Here is a 14909-nt window from a genome sequence, read left to right on the forward strand (position 1 = left end):
CCAGTGCTGGTTTCCTGCTTATATCAAAAGTTGTCATTCAATCATTTCACAAAATCAGCACACATTAAATACTTGTTATAAAAGTCTAAGGACTCATACTGATGTATGTGCATTTCTACAGAACTGTGATTAGCTGGTTTCTGACATTACAGGAGCTGTTCTTAGCTGTTTGCTGAATTCCCCACCTGTGGTTAACTTCACATGTTGACATTGCACAATCATATTCTGTCACCTGGTTCCTTGAGACCGCAAAGAATTCCACTATTGCATCTAGATTTAGTTGATGTGTTGTTTGTATTCATTCACCAGCTAATAAAGATGAAATATGCCCTTTGTGTCCTTTTTTGAATTTGAGCCCCTGCCCCTCAAAAGGTCTCTGCACGGCCCTGACTAGCTCAATTGGTCATTTATGAAAAGGGTGTAAATCAAATTACATGAAAATGAATGCTCTGGAAATGTAGTGCTTGGATGAGTATTGTGCTGGAGCCTACTTTTTGAATATGTGTGAAAATGCATGTTAGTTAAAATCAACAACAAAGGCGACACCAAAAAGCAAAACCATATCATGTTGTTTGTTGTTGTGACCACTTGTCATAACAGTATGTTTATGCACACCAATTTTGACAACTAAATGCTGAATGGCAGTGACATTCTGAACACAAATCTCTACAAAGACAGTCAGAGACAAGTTAAACATATGTTACTTTAATAGGTGTTCAAGGAATAATTGCGTTGCGTCAGCAGACAGTGTTATGACATACAACTCAGTGAAAAGGGCTGAGGGCAATGGCAAAGGGATCCCTTTCTACACAGGGTGTCCAGTAAGGCAAGGCTGCATTAACATCTGGGCTGTAACAATCAAGTCCATACATATCATAATACAGTACTATTGACATAAATTAGGTCAAGCACATATTTTATAAACCCTCAAGGAAACAGACCTGGTGTAAACCTTTGACAAGACTGCTTCACAAATACTTTAATAGCCATGAAGGTACATTCTTGAACAGAGAATATAATATATCTGTCATTTTCTGGGTGCATATTCAGGTTTTAAGACTTAAACAACTTATAAAAAGAAAAAAAAAAGAAAAATAAATACACTTGATATAGAGGATTTGGCAAATGTTTATAATGGTTGAATGCCCCCAATTTCACTTTAGATTTGACCTCAGAATCAGGGTATACTTTTTGACTCTTACAAGTTTGCCTTTTTCTCTGTTGTCATGTGAAGTAATGTATAAAGCAAGGTTGAGCTGGCTCAAACATTTTTTATGATTGTGATGACTCTTTTGTAAGCTATTACAAATGATTCACTTGTGTCAACAGCCTAAAATTCTTTCTTACTTTTTCCATAACATACAGAAAGACGGGATTAGAATTAGAAAAATACAGGTACAAAATCCATTACATTCAGGAGACAATACTAGCACAAAAGGGTATTATTAATAGTCTGTTAAGCAATATAGGTTTATAGAGGCATCTCCTACATAGAAAAAGGTGACAAGTTGAGAGGGTGGGTGACTTTCAATGGCTAACTGGAAATGGGACAATTTCATGCCTAATGCTTAAATTAGACTAAAATTCTGCAATGCATACACATACACGCTCACACACATACAACAGCAAAACATACTCTGTAAATTTTCTTCTTGATATTATGGTGGATTAAAAAAATAGCTAAAATGGGATGAATGCGAAATGTAAGTAATGGGGATAAGGATTTTGTAACATCATTTTGGTTAGGGTTTAAGGTGCAAATTCTTTTTTTTTAATTAAGAGGCATTCAAAGGTGCCAGTACTTTGTTAAAAGTCAAAGGTAACCCACTACAAGTATTTGTGCTGATAATATATACTTTCTACCTGAAGATTTATGCAAACAAAAATTCGTCTCTCTGAATTTCTCATAGAATTTCTTTTTAAAGACAACTTTCCCTTCTCTTTGGCAAATGTCTATATAACCACTTTTAATGTCCATTACACTGTACATGATACTTCATTAGTCAGTACATTAGCCATTGATTGCTGGGAAGAACATGCACTTAAGCATAAATCATTTTGGGAAGACATATTTTGTTAATGTTCTAAACTTCTCAAAACATTTAATGATCCATAATGTAAATTACGAATTTAAAAAATCCAAAATTTGTATCGAAATTTATCGCTGGAAATGTGTAAGCAAGCACATACTGGCTTCGTTCAAAAATTGCTTAGCAAAAAACATCACAAAAATTTCTATTGTTTTTCTTAGAAAATATTTGGAAACCTATGTCAAACTTCAAATCTTTCAAAACGGGGCCTTTAATGCATTTCTAAAGTCTAGCTTCAAATGAAGCATCCACTCACTAGAAGCAAGGGTAAAAGTCAGCAGGGTTTGGGCCTGGCCTACCTTTGCTGAGAGATGCCATTTAAGCAAGTTAGGAAGAGCTGCTACACACTGTGTCGCAATATACCAGTATCATTTATGTATTAGGTACACCTACAGTTGATTAACATAAAAAAACAGACTTCTTCAAACACATACAGGTGTAATCCCTTGGCTTTGACTAAACGTCTCATTTATACAAAGGACAGGACATTCATAGCCTCTTCCTGTAGTAATTATATCCCTACACACATTACACATCAGCCAAAATCGCAACGCAGTTGCTTTAAGAATATATACTCCCAGAAGGAAACAGAGAAACATGAACTACTTATCTAAAAGCTGTGCATTATTTCTCAGTGCTCATTGGCTTAACAGGTAAGCATAGATACAGTTTTAGATTATGAGATTTCAACAACAGTCTTCATCCAGTAAACTGGACCTCAGGAAAGACTGAGGTTAAGAACTAAAAATCACCTGGAAGGAAACAAAGCCAGTAAAACAACACTGAAACACTCACAATATTTAAAATTGAATAATAATAATATTAATAATAATCAAAAACAAAAGTGTTGAAGTACAAAAAGACATATTTTATAAATTCACAGACAATTGTTAGGAGCAAAGTGTCGAAAAGAAGAAATCTATAAATCAAAAACATTGGTCAACATTATTTAACATATAAGTGAAATTTCATGATGATGGCAACACATAGGATATTGTGGTAGTTTTCTTAAGCTATGATCTGGCCTGCAGCATCATTCCTTCATACACCGTGAATGAGATGTGGCTCAAGTATTGTAGGTTCTAAAAAGGCTTTAGAATTCACTGAGAATTTTAACTGGTCATTTTTACTTTCCCTGGTTATAACAGAGAGTAATAATCTCCATGGACACAAATATACTGCAAATGGTTATTTAAGCCTAGTGAGACTTAATTATATTCTTTTGAGAATAAGTTTGAATAATTGTAATGTATATTAATATCTATTTGACCAAGACATACTGACCAATAGAGGTGCTGCCGTTAGTGGCTCAACTAAGGAGGAAAAAAAACTAGCTGACAAAGTCAAGCAGCTGTAGACCAACCACAGAGGCGAGATGTAATGGACAAAAAGAAAAACAAACTGAGAAGAACAAGGGACAAAAAAGTGTGAGAAACAGCCCTCACCTCTAACTCCTCTGTCCACTTGCTGGGAACAGAGAGGAATGAATTGAATCGGTACACCACCAGCTACTTTAACAGGGAATGAATAGCAGGCTTCTACACTTAATCAAGACCAAGTGAAGGAAAATAAAAAAACAGACAATGACCATTTAACTTGGATGCCACTAGTAATAGCCTGATTGCCAAGAACTGAAAATTGAAAAATGAATGACACTTTGATATCTAAATATGGAAGAGAAAAAAGCTCTATGCATACATATGTATATGCATGCATATATGCATATACATGCACACACACACACATATATATATATATATATATATATATATCATTTACTACTCAAGCAAAATATTAGTGCAGTGTCTGTGTTATTGAACTATGTTAGCAAAATAGTCGCATTCTTTTGGATTAGTTCTCTAGATGCTACACAGACTATAGGTCAAGTATTGAAATAAAATGCAATTCGCCATTCAAGTATCCCCAAACTGCTCCAAAAAAAAATCTATGGGAAGGAAGCATGTGTGAGTGTGTGTGTGTCTGTGTGTGTTAACTAGATGGGCTAGGAAGTTGTGATAGATCATAAAGGAAAAATAAACCCTGAAAAGCATTAAAATGGTTTAAAGAAAAATATTTGAAGTTTTAATCAGTTGGTGTTCTCCATGATTCATGAGCCATCTACTATTTTACCCTGAATGGCTTACATTATACAGTAGTTATATGCAAGTTTGGACACCCCTGAAGAAAAGACACATTCTGTTGATTTAAATTAGATGCTGTGTTACTTCTTAAATTCTGATATAAAACATTGTGGCATGTTTGGGCGCTTGCACTTTGGGCGCAGCACTTTGTTTGGCAGTCTTTCAGCAGATAATCGTTGTAGGCAGCTAATAAATCTAATCTTGGTGATTTCCCCCCATTCTTTCGAGGTACGTTATGCACATTATATTCAAGATTTCCCTACAGAGATTTAAGGATGCTTTCGTGTGGGGGCTGCAGGGCATTCCAAAAGCTACTCCTTGTATTTCTGGAACATCCTCATGGAGCATTCTGAATTTTGTTTTGACTCATCGTACTATTTTAGAGGCCAACATGTTGTTACTTTAGTATATTGATGATGTGGACTTGTGATAGCGAAACAGAGTGTGAAATAAAAATAGTACCATTCACCACATCCTGGATACAGTCTCTAGGTCCGCAAAAACACACCGATTAAAAAGCCGCTGTCGTAGCCAACCTCAAAGTATAGCAGGGTTCCCATGGGTCATGAATTTTCAGGAATATATCATAGAATTTTAATAAAGTCTATTCCAGACATGGAACGTCAGGGAATTATATTTTTGGGGGGCAAAGTCATGGAATTTCAGGGAATTTTGTTGTAGGAATTTAAATTAACTTGCTAAAATACATTAATACAAATACATTTCCATGCAGCATTGGAGTTTATTGGTTTATTAGCTTTTTCCATTACTACTTGCTTGAGTGCTTGTGGTTGGCCCTACCTGTTTTTTCAATGCATTTTTTTAAATTTCCCAAATGGTCATGGAAATTCAGTTTTTTTGTCAGGGAAAAGTCATGGAATTTTACATTTGACTAAGAGTGGGAACCCTAGTAAAGATACACTAACAACAGAGCCTTTTTACCAGGGCCATAATTATCCATGACAGTGAAATTTTTAAGTAAGGGATAATGTATAGAACGCCGGTCATTATTGGGAAAATAAGTCCTGACAGGGCGAACCGGACCCCGACGCACAGCAGAGGGGTCTTGTTTCGCCCTGAAGGGACTTATTTTCCCAATAATGACCGGCGTTCTATACATTATCCCGCTTATTACACGGCTACTTGCCAAAACGGAGTAATAAACTCCCCACGATATGACTTTAGCCTAGAGAGCCTAGCCTATTTGTTACCGTTCATCGTGGCATTTCCTGAGAAACAAATAGTTTGCAACAACACACGCTGAACTTGAATCAAACATTCTTTAGAACACAGCTGATCAAGCGTCTGCTTTCACTTTTGAATGAAGCTCCTGTTTTTGGAGCCTGGGCTGTGCACAGAGGCTGTGTTACTTTTTACAGTGTATTCAGGACACAGGCAGCTAGTGGATAGTGAGTTGATGTTTGCAGTATGTGACTAAAAATGTTTTAGCTTAAAAACCGCATAACATTACTTAGAGCACCTTTAAATTAATGTTACATGCCATCAGTGTAGTCTATGTTCTTTTTGCAGATATGTCTTATATATCACATTATTTTAAGAGAGTTATGTTTAGGAGTTTGTGAGGAGGAGATTCATGATAACAGGCAAAACATCGCTAGTTCTTGTAATATGGGGAAAAAAAAAATTGTGTTACTGATTCGGTTCATTTTTTTAATCAGAGTGTGAAAGAGGAGTCAAGACGAGAGCAGCCAATAAAGTACTGAGGAGTGTAGGCCTATTAAAGAGTGTATCAAAGCCAACGTTTACATGATTTTAACAGTCATCTTTGAAGGTGTTCTCATAAGCATTTTGTCCCCCACCCCTACCGCCTCAGCCTAATTTTCACCCAGAAATAAAATATGTTTGGTTGGCCTTTCTGAGTATGTTAATCTCGTCTTGACTTTCACATTTACCCTTAACAACTATTACTTAATAACACTCAAATTACAATCTGAAAGCAATCAGTTACTCTAGATTTATCCCAGATCCCCAGTCAAGAGAAGCCTATTTTTGTTGAATGTTGTTGAAATGTTGAATACCATATTTGTTGAGTCAGAGAATTCATTATCTTCTGAAATTGTCATTTGACATAACGTCAAAATGCTTGTTTCCTCACATTCTGCCATTTCTAGGTCATTTTTGCATGTTTTAAACAAAAATCTTTTCACATATTCACTATAAATTGATTTCTTTCAATTTCTAATTTCATTAAATAAAAAGTAAGTGCAGCCAAATATGAAGCAATCCTCTGTTTTAATTGTTTTTTCTTATGTTGTATATTTTTAAGATATTTTGCTGTGGTTATATATTTATGTTTCATGACCAAAAAAAATCAACAAAATACATTTTTTTGCTCCGAGGTGGCCAAACTTAAGCATACAACTGTAGATACTGTGGGTCCAAAATGTCTTGAAGTTGCAGTGCATACATGAAAATGTAGCATGTTTTGCTATCTTCATTTACACCCCAGGTTTTGTAAGTGATGATTTAAACCAGTGAATAGAAACAGAAGCTTTTGGAGACTGATGCCTTAAGACATAACAGATACCATGGAACAATAAAATGGCACCACAACTAAACTGACTCATTTTTCAAATGAAAGTTTTGAGCATTTTCAAGTGGATTAGAGTGAACCTTTCCTTTAAGGAACTTTTGTTCAAGCCCTCAGCAACAGCAAACATGCAGTGGGTATGTTGAGAAATAAAACCGTTATTTCTCACCAACCATTTACCATCAGTTCCCAACCTACCTAACCAAACCAATATGGGTTGCCTAAATTAAGAGACTTCCCATCACTGAGTGAAAATGTACACCGACAACTACTTAGTGATCATGTAAGACCTACTGCATTATCTTGGCAAATACCTATTTCCCAGGCATAACCCACTCACTCATTCTTTTTAAGGTAACCTTGAGGGATCTGAGAAACTAGAATAAAAAGCTAACCTGCTATTATTCAGAAAGAGAGACAAGAGGTATGGTGGCTGTTCAAGCATTTGTGCAGGCTACTGGCTGTGTGAATTTGGTCTAGAGTAGGAAGGACTGCAGGAAGCCACAAGATTTCATTCGCCCGTACAGAGAGCTCTGCTACGTGGAAGAAACATCTGTGAAACAAAGCAGCAAAACAAAACCAAAAAACAAACAAAAAAACCTGACCAAGATACCCCCTCCCCCGAATGCACTTTTAAAATGCAAAACTTGACCTTAAAATGGCAGCCATTTTTGTGCAACAACGTCTGCTAACCCGTCCCAGCCACCAGGTGAGGAGGCCGCACTCTAGGGCCAACCTAGCTCCTCCATAGGCTGCAAGTGTGGGCTGCATCTGGGAAGCTCCCAGGTGAAAGGCACCCTCCTCTCCATGCTCTTTCACTCCCAGACTAGAGCAGCCCCTGGAGGCCACTTCAGAGCACATCTCCCCAGTGTGCCTCTGTCCCATCCCAGCACGAGGTCGAGAGTTTGTGGGGTTAACGCACCATGTTTGTCTGTTCAGAGGGGGCCAGCCAAGAGAGCCCTCACTGGTCAGCACAGGAGATCAGCACAGGGGTTTGGGCAGCCATGTCCTTTGCTTGGCTCTCACTGGGCAAACTGACAGCACGCTGACCTCTGAAAACACAAAATCAAAGCTGTGAAACAAACCTGCATGCACTAATGTTAATTATGTCAGCTATTTTTAGTCAGTCTTAGGTATGAGCTACACCATGCGCATAACTGAAGCGTTCCGTTCGCAACGCGTAAAATCCATTTTAGATGAATAATCTATTTTTTTGGAACGTACGCGCCGCTATCACGGCTGGTGTAGCTACTTCCATTGATTATAGTGGCAGCTAATTGTTGCAGCAGACGCTACACGAACGGAGCGCTTCAGTTACGCGCCTGGTGTAGCTCATACCTTAGTCCTCAGTAAAATGCCCTTTATAGTTTTATGTCACCTTTTTTTAAGCTTTAGTTGACTAAATACTTACAGTACCCTCCAGAATTACTGGCACCTCTGCTAAACCTGACTAATAAACACAGGTATAAAAAATAGTCTGTTGGTAATTTATTGTAATCTCACAATTAAAACAATTAGGAAAAAATCCAACCTTGAAGGGAAACAAATTTATTTTGAGAAAAAAGAAAATCTCAAAGAAATAAATATTTTTTAACAAAAACATGTCACTCACAATGATTGGCACCTCTGCTTGTAATACTGTACAGCTTGTAATATTCTCCTATGACACCCCATAAAGTTGGAGAAAACAAAGCAAGGGACGCAAGACCATTCGTCGTTACAAAATATCCCGAGATCATCCAGATTCCAAGGTTCCAAGAGCATGGCTCTTTGACTGACCCCAATGTTTTTCTATGGAGTTTAGATCAGGGGACTGAGATGGCAATGGCATGAAGGGAAGCATGATTTTGTGTTCAGTAAACCATTTTTGTTTTGATCTGGACGTTTGTTTTGGTTCATTGACCTGATGAATGATCCAATCTTAACCCACTTTTAGTGTCTTGGCATTATTGTTTTAACTGTAAATATACTGTAAATATATATATTGTTTTAACTGTAAATATTTTCAACAAAGTACCTGGTTTTTCTGACTTTTTATTTAAATTTAGTGTATTGTCTTGGTGGAAAATTACATGGGGATTTTGCCTCTGTCACTTTATTTTCATACCTCAGTGAAAAAGAAAGCCATGAACTACTTTTGAAAGTTCACAGACAATCTCATTAACTTAAAGAAGTTGAAATTAGATAGGAAAATGCTTCTGTTACATTTTGTATATAAGATTTTCTAGGGGTGTCAATAATTGTGGGCAACGTGTTTTTGTTAAAAATATTTATTTCTTTATGAGATTTCCTTTTTTTCTCAGAATAAATTTGCTTCCCTTAAAAGGTTGGTATAATTTTTTTATATCTGTTTTTAGTGAACTTTACCAAAGGTACCAATAATTCTGGAGGGTACTTGTAAGTTTATTATTGACATTTTGTTTTGTTTTGTAGCTACTGCGGTAAAAAAAAAAAAAAAAAAACTAGGAAAAAACACATACTGACCTTGCAAAAAACAACCAAGGCACCAAGCACAGATAAGCGTTGGTGATATGCAGTATTTGCAAACTACATGGTCAAGTGGTTACATCAACAAAACATAATACCAATGCACTTGGCTTCGACTGACTGACATGTTATCACATACACACATTGCTCTTCCCATTACTCAACTGCTGCAGGAAGACCCCACGAAGATTCTATGAAGGACCCCTTTGTGGTTTTATTCATTACCAGTCTGCTTCAACCGACTAGTTCACTAACAACAAATACAGAGTAAAAAAGGAACAGAATGACACAACTAATCAGGGAAGGCTAGTGCCACTATTGCTACATCTATTGCTACATCTACATCTGTATTGTTACATCAGTGGTTCTTAACTGGTCTAGCTTTGGGACTCACAATTTCCCATGTTCGTAAAAGTCGCGACCCATATATTTTTTTAGTGTTCAAGACACACAAAGTGCCTGTAGACCTACTTGTTTGGAACATGCAAATGTTTGGCATTACATTTCGTCTTCAACTCCTGATGTCACCTTTCCAAATACTCGACAGGTTTGACTTTGACAGGGGTGCCTTGTTTCCATGTGGCCTACTTGCATTTACCGCTAAAATTATGCTTAACATGACCTGTCACATAAACATTGTCTATGTCCATGGTAATGACTGACATTGGCCATGAATAAAGTCTGTTAAAATAAAGATCCAATATTAGATCTGATAAGGTGGCATTTTACTTTTTTTTTTTTTAAACCACAAGCTTCGTGACCCACCCAGAATGGTTCCGTGACCCACTTTTGGGTCCCAACCCACCAGTTAAGAAACACTGTGTTACATGGAACATAGAGGTTGGATATTGCAGAGGAAGCTGTGCTGGAAAAGGTTTGTTATCATTACACAACAAACCTTATCCAAACACCATCATACTTATTAGTCATCATTCAACCTACTACCTACAGAATTTAAATGATCTATTTTTTCACCTGGCACACACACATCTATGCAAACACATTCTTTTACGATCAATTTGGAAAACTGTAGCCTACAAAAGAATAGGAGGATCCTACATCAAACTCTCCCCTTGATGGCAGGAGTGTCTGTCTGCTACATGGTTCAATTCCTGTTATGTCACACAATGTTGTGATCTTTCATTGTTACTCCCAGGGAACAAAGATGAGTCAACTCATCTTTGAGGAGCAGTTGACTTGCAAGAGAGAGAGAGAGAGTGGAAGCGAGAGAGAGAAATGAGGTTAGACACAGTCAACACATTTTGAGTTTACCTGTGCACGTTCTCCATGGCTGCTACTTCAGCGAGGGCAGCTAGGCTGAAGAAGGCTGGAAGGCCTTCAGGTGCATCCCTCTGGTCTGCCTCAGTGAAGCACCCCTCTTCATTGCATAAAGACTCTTCGGTTAATGGCTTTTCCTCCTTGTCCTGGGACAACTCCTTGGCTTTGTCTTCTGAATTTAATATAGACAGGGAAAACAAAGCATTTCATACGGACTTCTATGAGCCTGTGATCTAAGGATAATATAGCTGTTGCACCTAAACATTTATTTTTAAACCAAACATCCAATATAGTTAACTGAAACAGTAAACAAAAATGGGACTTTCTTCTGTTGTTGGTATACAGTAGTTCAGGTCTTTTGGATATTTTAAGACATTTCAAAAAGGCACTGCCCCACTACCCCAAGTTCATCCTTTTTGGTGAGAATAATGTCAGAGCTTTAATCACTGATATCATGCTGTATTTCATGTTCTAAATAACTTTGGCATTGTCAAATGATACACTCCATTTTATTGGTTGGAGTGCTGCTGACTTGCTCATGTTTTAGCTACTCTTCACATTATCTGATATGTTATTTGTCTCTTTTCACTTTTAACTGCATGGCATTCAGTGTTTAGTTAAGGATGTATGTATGTAAAGGCTTTGGTTGGATGATTCATCCCACCCCACCGATATCTGATTTAGTCATTTTTGCCAGCATTAAACCAATACTGGTCCTAGGGCGCGTTTCCCAAAACCATAATTGCTAACTAAGTTAGCAACTTTGTTGGTTGCAATTTCCCACTGCCAACCAACTAAATTACTAACAGGTTAGCAACTGTGGTTTTGGGAAACGCACCCCTGAGTATCAGATCAGCTCAACCCATTAAAATATACACCTCATACAGTATGTTCTGTATGGCTTTGGATAAAACGTCCATATGAATAAATGTAGATGTTGTTATATCCTTATCGTCTGTGTTTTTGTATGAAGTTATATTGGTAAAATGAATACAAATTGTAATGATAAAATCAATGTAGATGTTGTATGAAGAGGGAAGGTCAAAGGCAGCACTCACCCTCTGCTGGGGACAGCCTGCCATCAGCGGTGCGCACCAGGTGGGTGATCTTATTCTTCCTGGCCTTCCTCTTCTGACTGCCCACCAGCATCTCTGCAGCCCGCTGGGCCTCCAGGGACACCTGGCCACATGGCTTGTCCTTCTGCATGGCCTCGGGCACAGGGGACTCGCTCATAGTTATGGCTACAACAGAAAGAAGGTGGAGACTTGTTTTTTAACCTTAGATACAATTTACTGGAACTTAAACAATGTATGCATACCATTATAACATTAGTGATTTAAATAGACATGGGATGTCATCTCCACTTACTATAAACAACATTCTACAGCATTTTCATTGTAACATACTACATACTACATGTAACATACTACATAAAGCACTACCAAGGATGCGACTGTCAGAGAAGTCATTTTCCAGTAATTGCCCTATTTCAGGAGTCTACAACCCCACAATGACCTACATATATTGTAATGACTTTTGTCAGCTCAAAACAGGAAATGCACTGATAAGCAGTGGTAACTGCTACTGGCCTACTTAACAGTCTCACATGATGCACAGTGGCATGTATATTTACTCCAAAAGTAAAAGGCTTGGCATGATAACACAACATGATATGACATGACAGCACTAGTTCACCTTTATCCAAGGTATTGGGCCTCTCCTTTTTGTGCTTGTACTTGCTAACGATCTTGTGGAATAAAGTTTTTTTCTGAGATGCAGATGAACCTGATATTAAAGAAAAACAGAGAAACGAAACATGGCCCGGTAAGTTGCATGGTAAAAACAAAACAGAAAAAGAGAACACGGTCCTGTTAAGTTAAGTGGCCATTATGTCACTGAGCTGCAGGGTGCACTTTCAGAGGCAAAACGTGAACAGGAAGTGGGTAGATGAGAGGAGGGAGGAACTGTGGTCAGAGAAAAGCCCACATACATGCTCAACTCACCCTTATTAGGCTTGGCTTGATCACTGATCGTGGGGGGAAATGTTTTTTTCTTCTTGGTGACGGAGGTGTTCTTTTTGTCAAATGTCAAAGGGCTGTACTGTGGCAAGCTGTTGAACTTCTTCTCAAACTCCTCTTCAAGCTTTCCTAAACTGTGTGAGACAAGATTAAGATTATTATTAGATTTATTTGAAGACTAAATGTCTTGACCAAATGAGGAGCTAAAACAGACGAAAAAGACATCATTGTATATACTACTATATACTGTAAATACTAGCACAATATTCAGTAAAAATAACAGCATTAATGCATATTTATTTTGGGATGCTAAATTATTTGGAATATGTATATCATAAACATTAAATCTGTATATCAAATATATACTTTTTTATTTCAACACAGCAATTAAAGAAAGCGACCATGCAGTTAAAAAAGCTAAGGAACTTCTCACCCTGGTGCAGTCTCATCTTTAGATTTAGACTTTTTTAACTTCTTGGGGTTGCTTGCACCGGTCTGAGGAAATGCCCAGGCCTCCTCCGTCCAAGCTCCTTCCTGATCAGACACACTCCCTCGGACAGAGCCTCTCTTTCCTGTGAATCATTCACAATTACAATATTTTCACACAGACTTCTCATTTCTTGGAACAGCTACTCAATTCTGTGTCACACAGAAGTACCACACTGGGCCCCTTATTGCAAGGACGGAAAAGTCAGATAGTGAACAGGAAGTGTCTCAAGCATGAAATAAAGTTATCGAGTGGCATGTGGGAGAATTGAGCTGACACACCGACGCTTAGGACATTTCTGGTTGGTTCATAGAATTAGCAAATACATTTTGCCAAGTTATTAAATAAGCCTTCAGTTACACTTTAGACTTTGCATGTTAAGTCACATTAAATTTATTGTGTCATTTAAATAAGGACCCACTGTGTCAATGAATAAACTGTGGTGAGAATGATTAATACAAAAGGGGAAGTCACCTCTGTCCACATTTGCTCTCAGTGATGTTAGCATCCCCTCTGACACCAGCGTTTTGTACAGGGCCCCCTTGCAGCTTCTCTCTGACTTCCTGGAGCCACAGCTTTCAGACTTGGCCTCGGTGTCTCTCTCCTCAGATTTGACCAGGGCCTCCAGTGGGCTGTGGGAATCCATGTCCTCCTTTCCCAGAAGAGTGGAGTCTGTTTTCATGCTAGGGGCCTCAACTTCCCTCTTAGGGGAGATTGGCAGCTCTTCCTTCACCACAGGAAGATCTTGTGGCTCGCCATCACCCCCTTTCGATTCCTTCTCCTCTTCCTTCTCTTTCTCTTCTGTTTGTACGTCCTCCTCCACGGCCTCTTCTTTTGCTTTGAGTGGTTTCTTCACTTTAGGCTTCATCTTCTTTTTTGGTGAATGTTGTAGCCCAGGGGGAGTGCTTTTGTCACTGTTTGGGATGCAGGGTTTCTTCGTGGGCGTCTCCTCCGTACCCCAGGTCCCTTTAGCCACAGCTTCAATGACACTGTCCAGGTCAGACTCAGAGGACTGCCGCTTCTTGGGGGCTTTTTTCACAGAACCTTGAGTCTTATCAGCCTTGAGAGTTTCTTTGCAGTCCTTCTTTTTCTTTTTCACATTCTTCGGCTGGCTGAGCAGTGGTGGTGTTTTGTCAGTCGGGGTGGAGGAGGCAGAGGAGGAAGATGAGGCAGAGGAGGAAAGGGAAGGTGTGGTTCGAGGAAGGTCTGGAGAGTTTCTTTGATCCATGGGATCCATGTTTGTGGAACTGTTCTCAGAGAAAACAGGAGCCGGGTCACCTGCAGGCTGGGAAGACAAGGCCTCTCTTTTCTCCGCCTCAGAAGCCAAGCACATCTGCAGATACACAGGCAGTGTCACATATGGGAGAAATATATTAATCATAAATTTCACTGTTACGATTGTCTGAATGTGGAGATATTACGGGGTGTAAAGATTCACCAATACCTATCGGTAAGCGATTTGAACGTTAACGATGCAAGTACATCGGAAGGCAAACCCCTGGATCGATTTAAATGTACTGTGAACCGGTCGATGGCCCGATTTCAAAATGACAAATCGGTCTAAAGCCGCAGTGGAAGACCTAACGTTACAAATTATGTTACTTTCAAAATCATAACACCAACCCTGATTTGCTAACACACCTCAACAGAGTGTCTAGCCTTCAACAAGAGTGAGCTTATGAAAGGTTCCCCCTGGCACTCGAAATTTAGCAAAAGCTACAGCTACACCACAGAGTTTTAAACTATTGTGATTGACTCAGCAGCTAAGTATAGGGGTGACATGAACTTATAGATCTCTATTAATTGGCCTAGTGATTTCGTTAAGAGATATTTGGCAAAGTTCTTGATATCAAAATG

General features: G+C 38.5%; 1 protein-coding gene across 5 annotated transcripts in view; it reads right to left on the bottom strand.

The window, feature by feature from the left end:
- Positions 1–5761: 5761 nt before the first annotated feature.
- Positions 5762–14909, bottom strand: part of LOC121709583 (HMG box transcription factor BBX) — a 31734-nt gene continuing 22586 nt past the window's right edge. For all 5 annotated transcript variants that reach the window (XM_042093075.1, XM_042093078.1, XM_042093077.1 and 2 more), the window contains 7 exons: positions 13527–14385; positions 12999–13137; positions 12551–12699; positions 12243–12332; positions 11606–11788; positions 10542–10719; positions 5762–7834 (listed from right to left, as the gene is read on the bottom strand). In XM_042093075.1, coding sequence (XP_041949009.1) covers positions 7744–7834; positions 10542–10719; positions 11606–11788; positions 12243–12332; positions 12551–12699; positions 12999–13137; positions 13527–14385 — 1689 coding nt within the window. In that variant the 3' untranslated portion in view covers positions 5762–7743. The remainder of the gene's footprint in view (positions 7835–10541; positions 10720–11605; positions 11789–12242; positions 12333–12550; positions 12700–12998; positions 13138–13526; positions 14386–14909) is intronic.

The sequence above is a fragment of the Alosa sapidissima genome, chromosome 5 (assembly GCF_018492685.1).
Source record: "Alosa sapidissima isolate fAloSap1 chromosome 5, fAloSap1.pri, whole genome shotgun sequence".
NCBI classification, from domain to species: Eukaryota; Metazoa; Chordata; class Actinopteri; order Clupeiformes; family Clupeidae; genus Alosa; species Alosa sapidissima.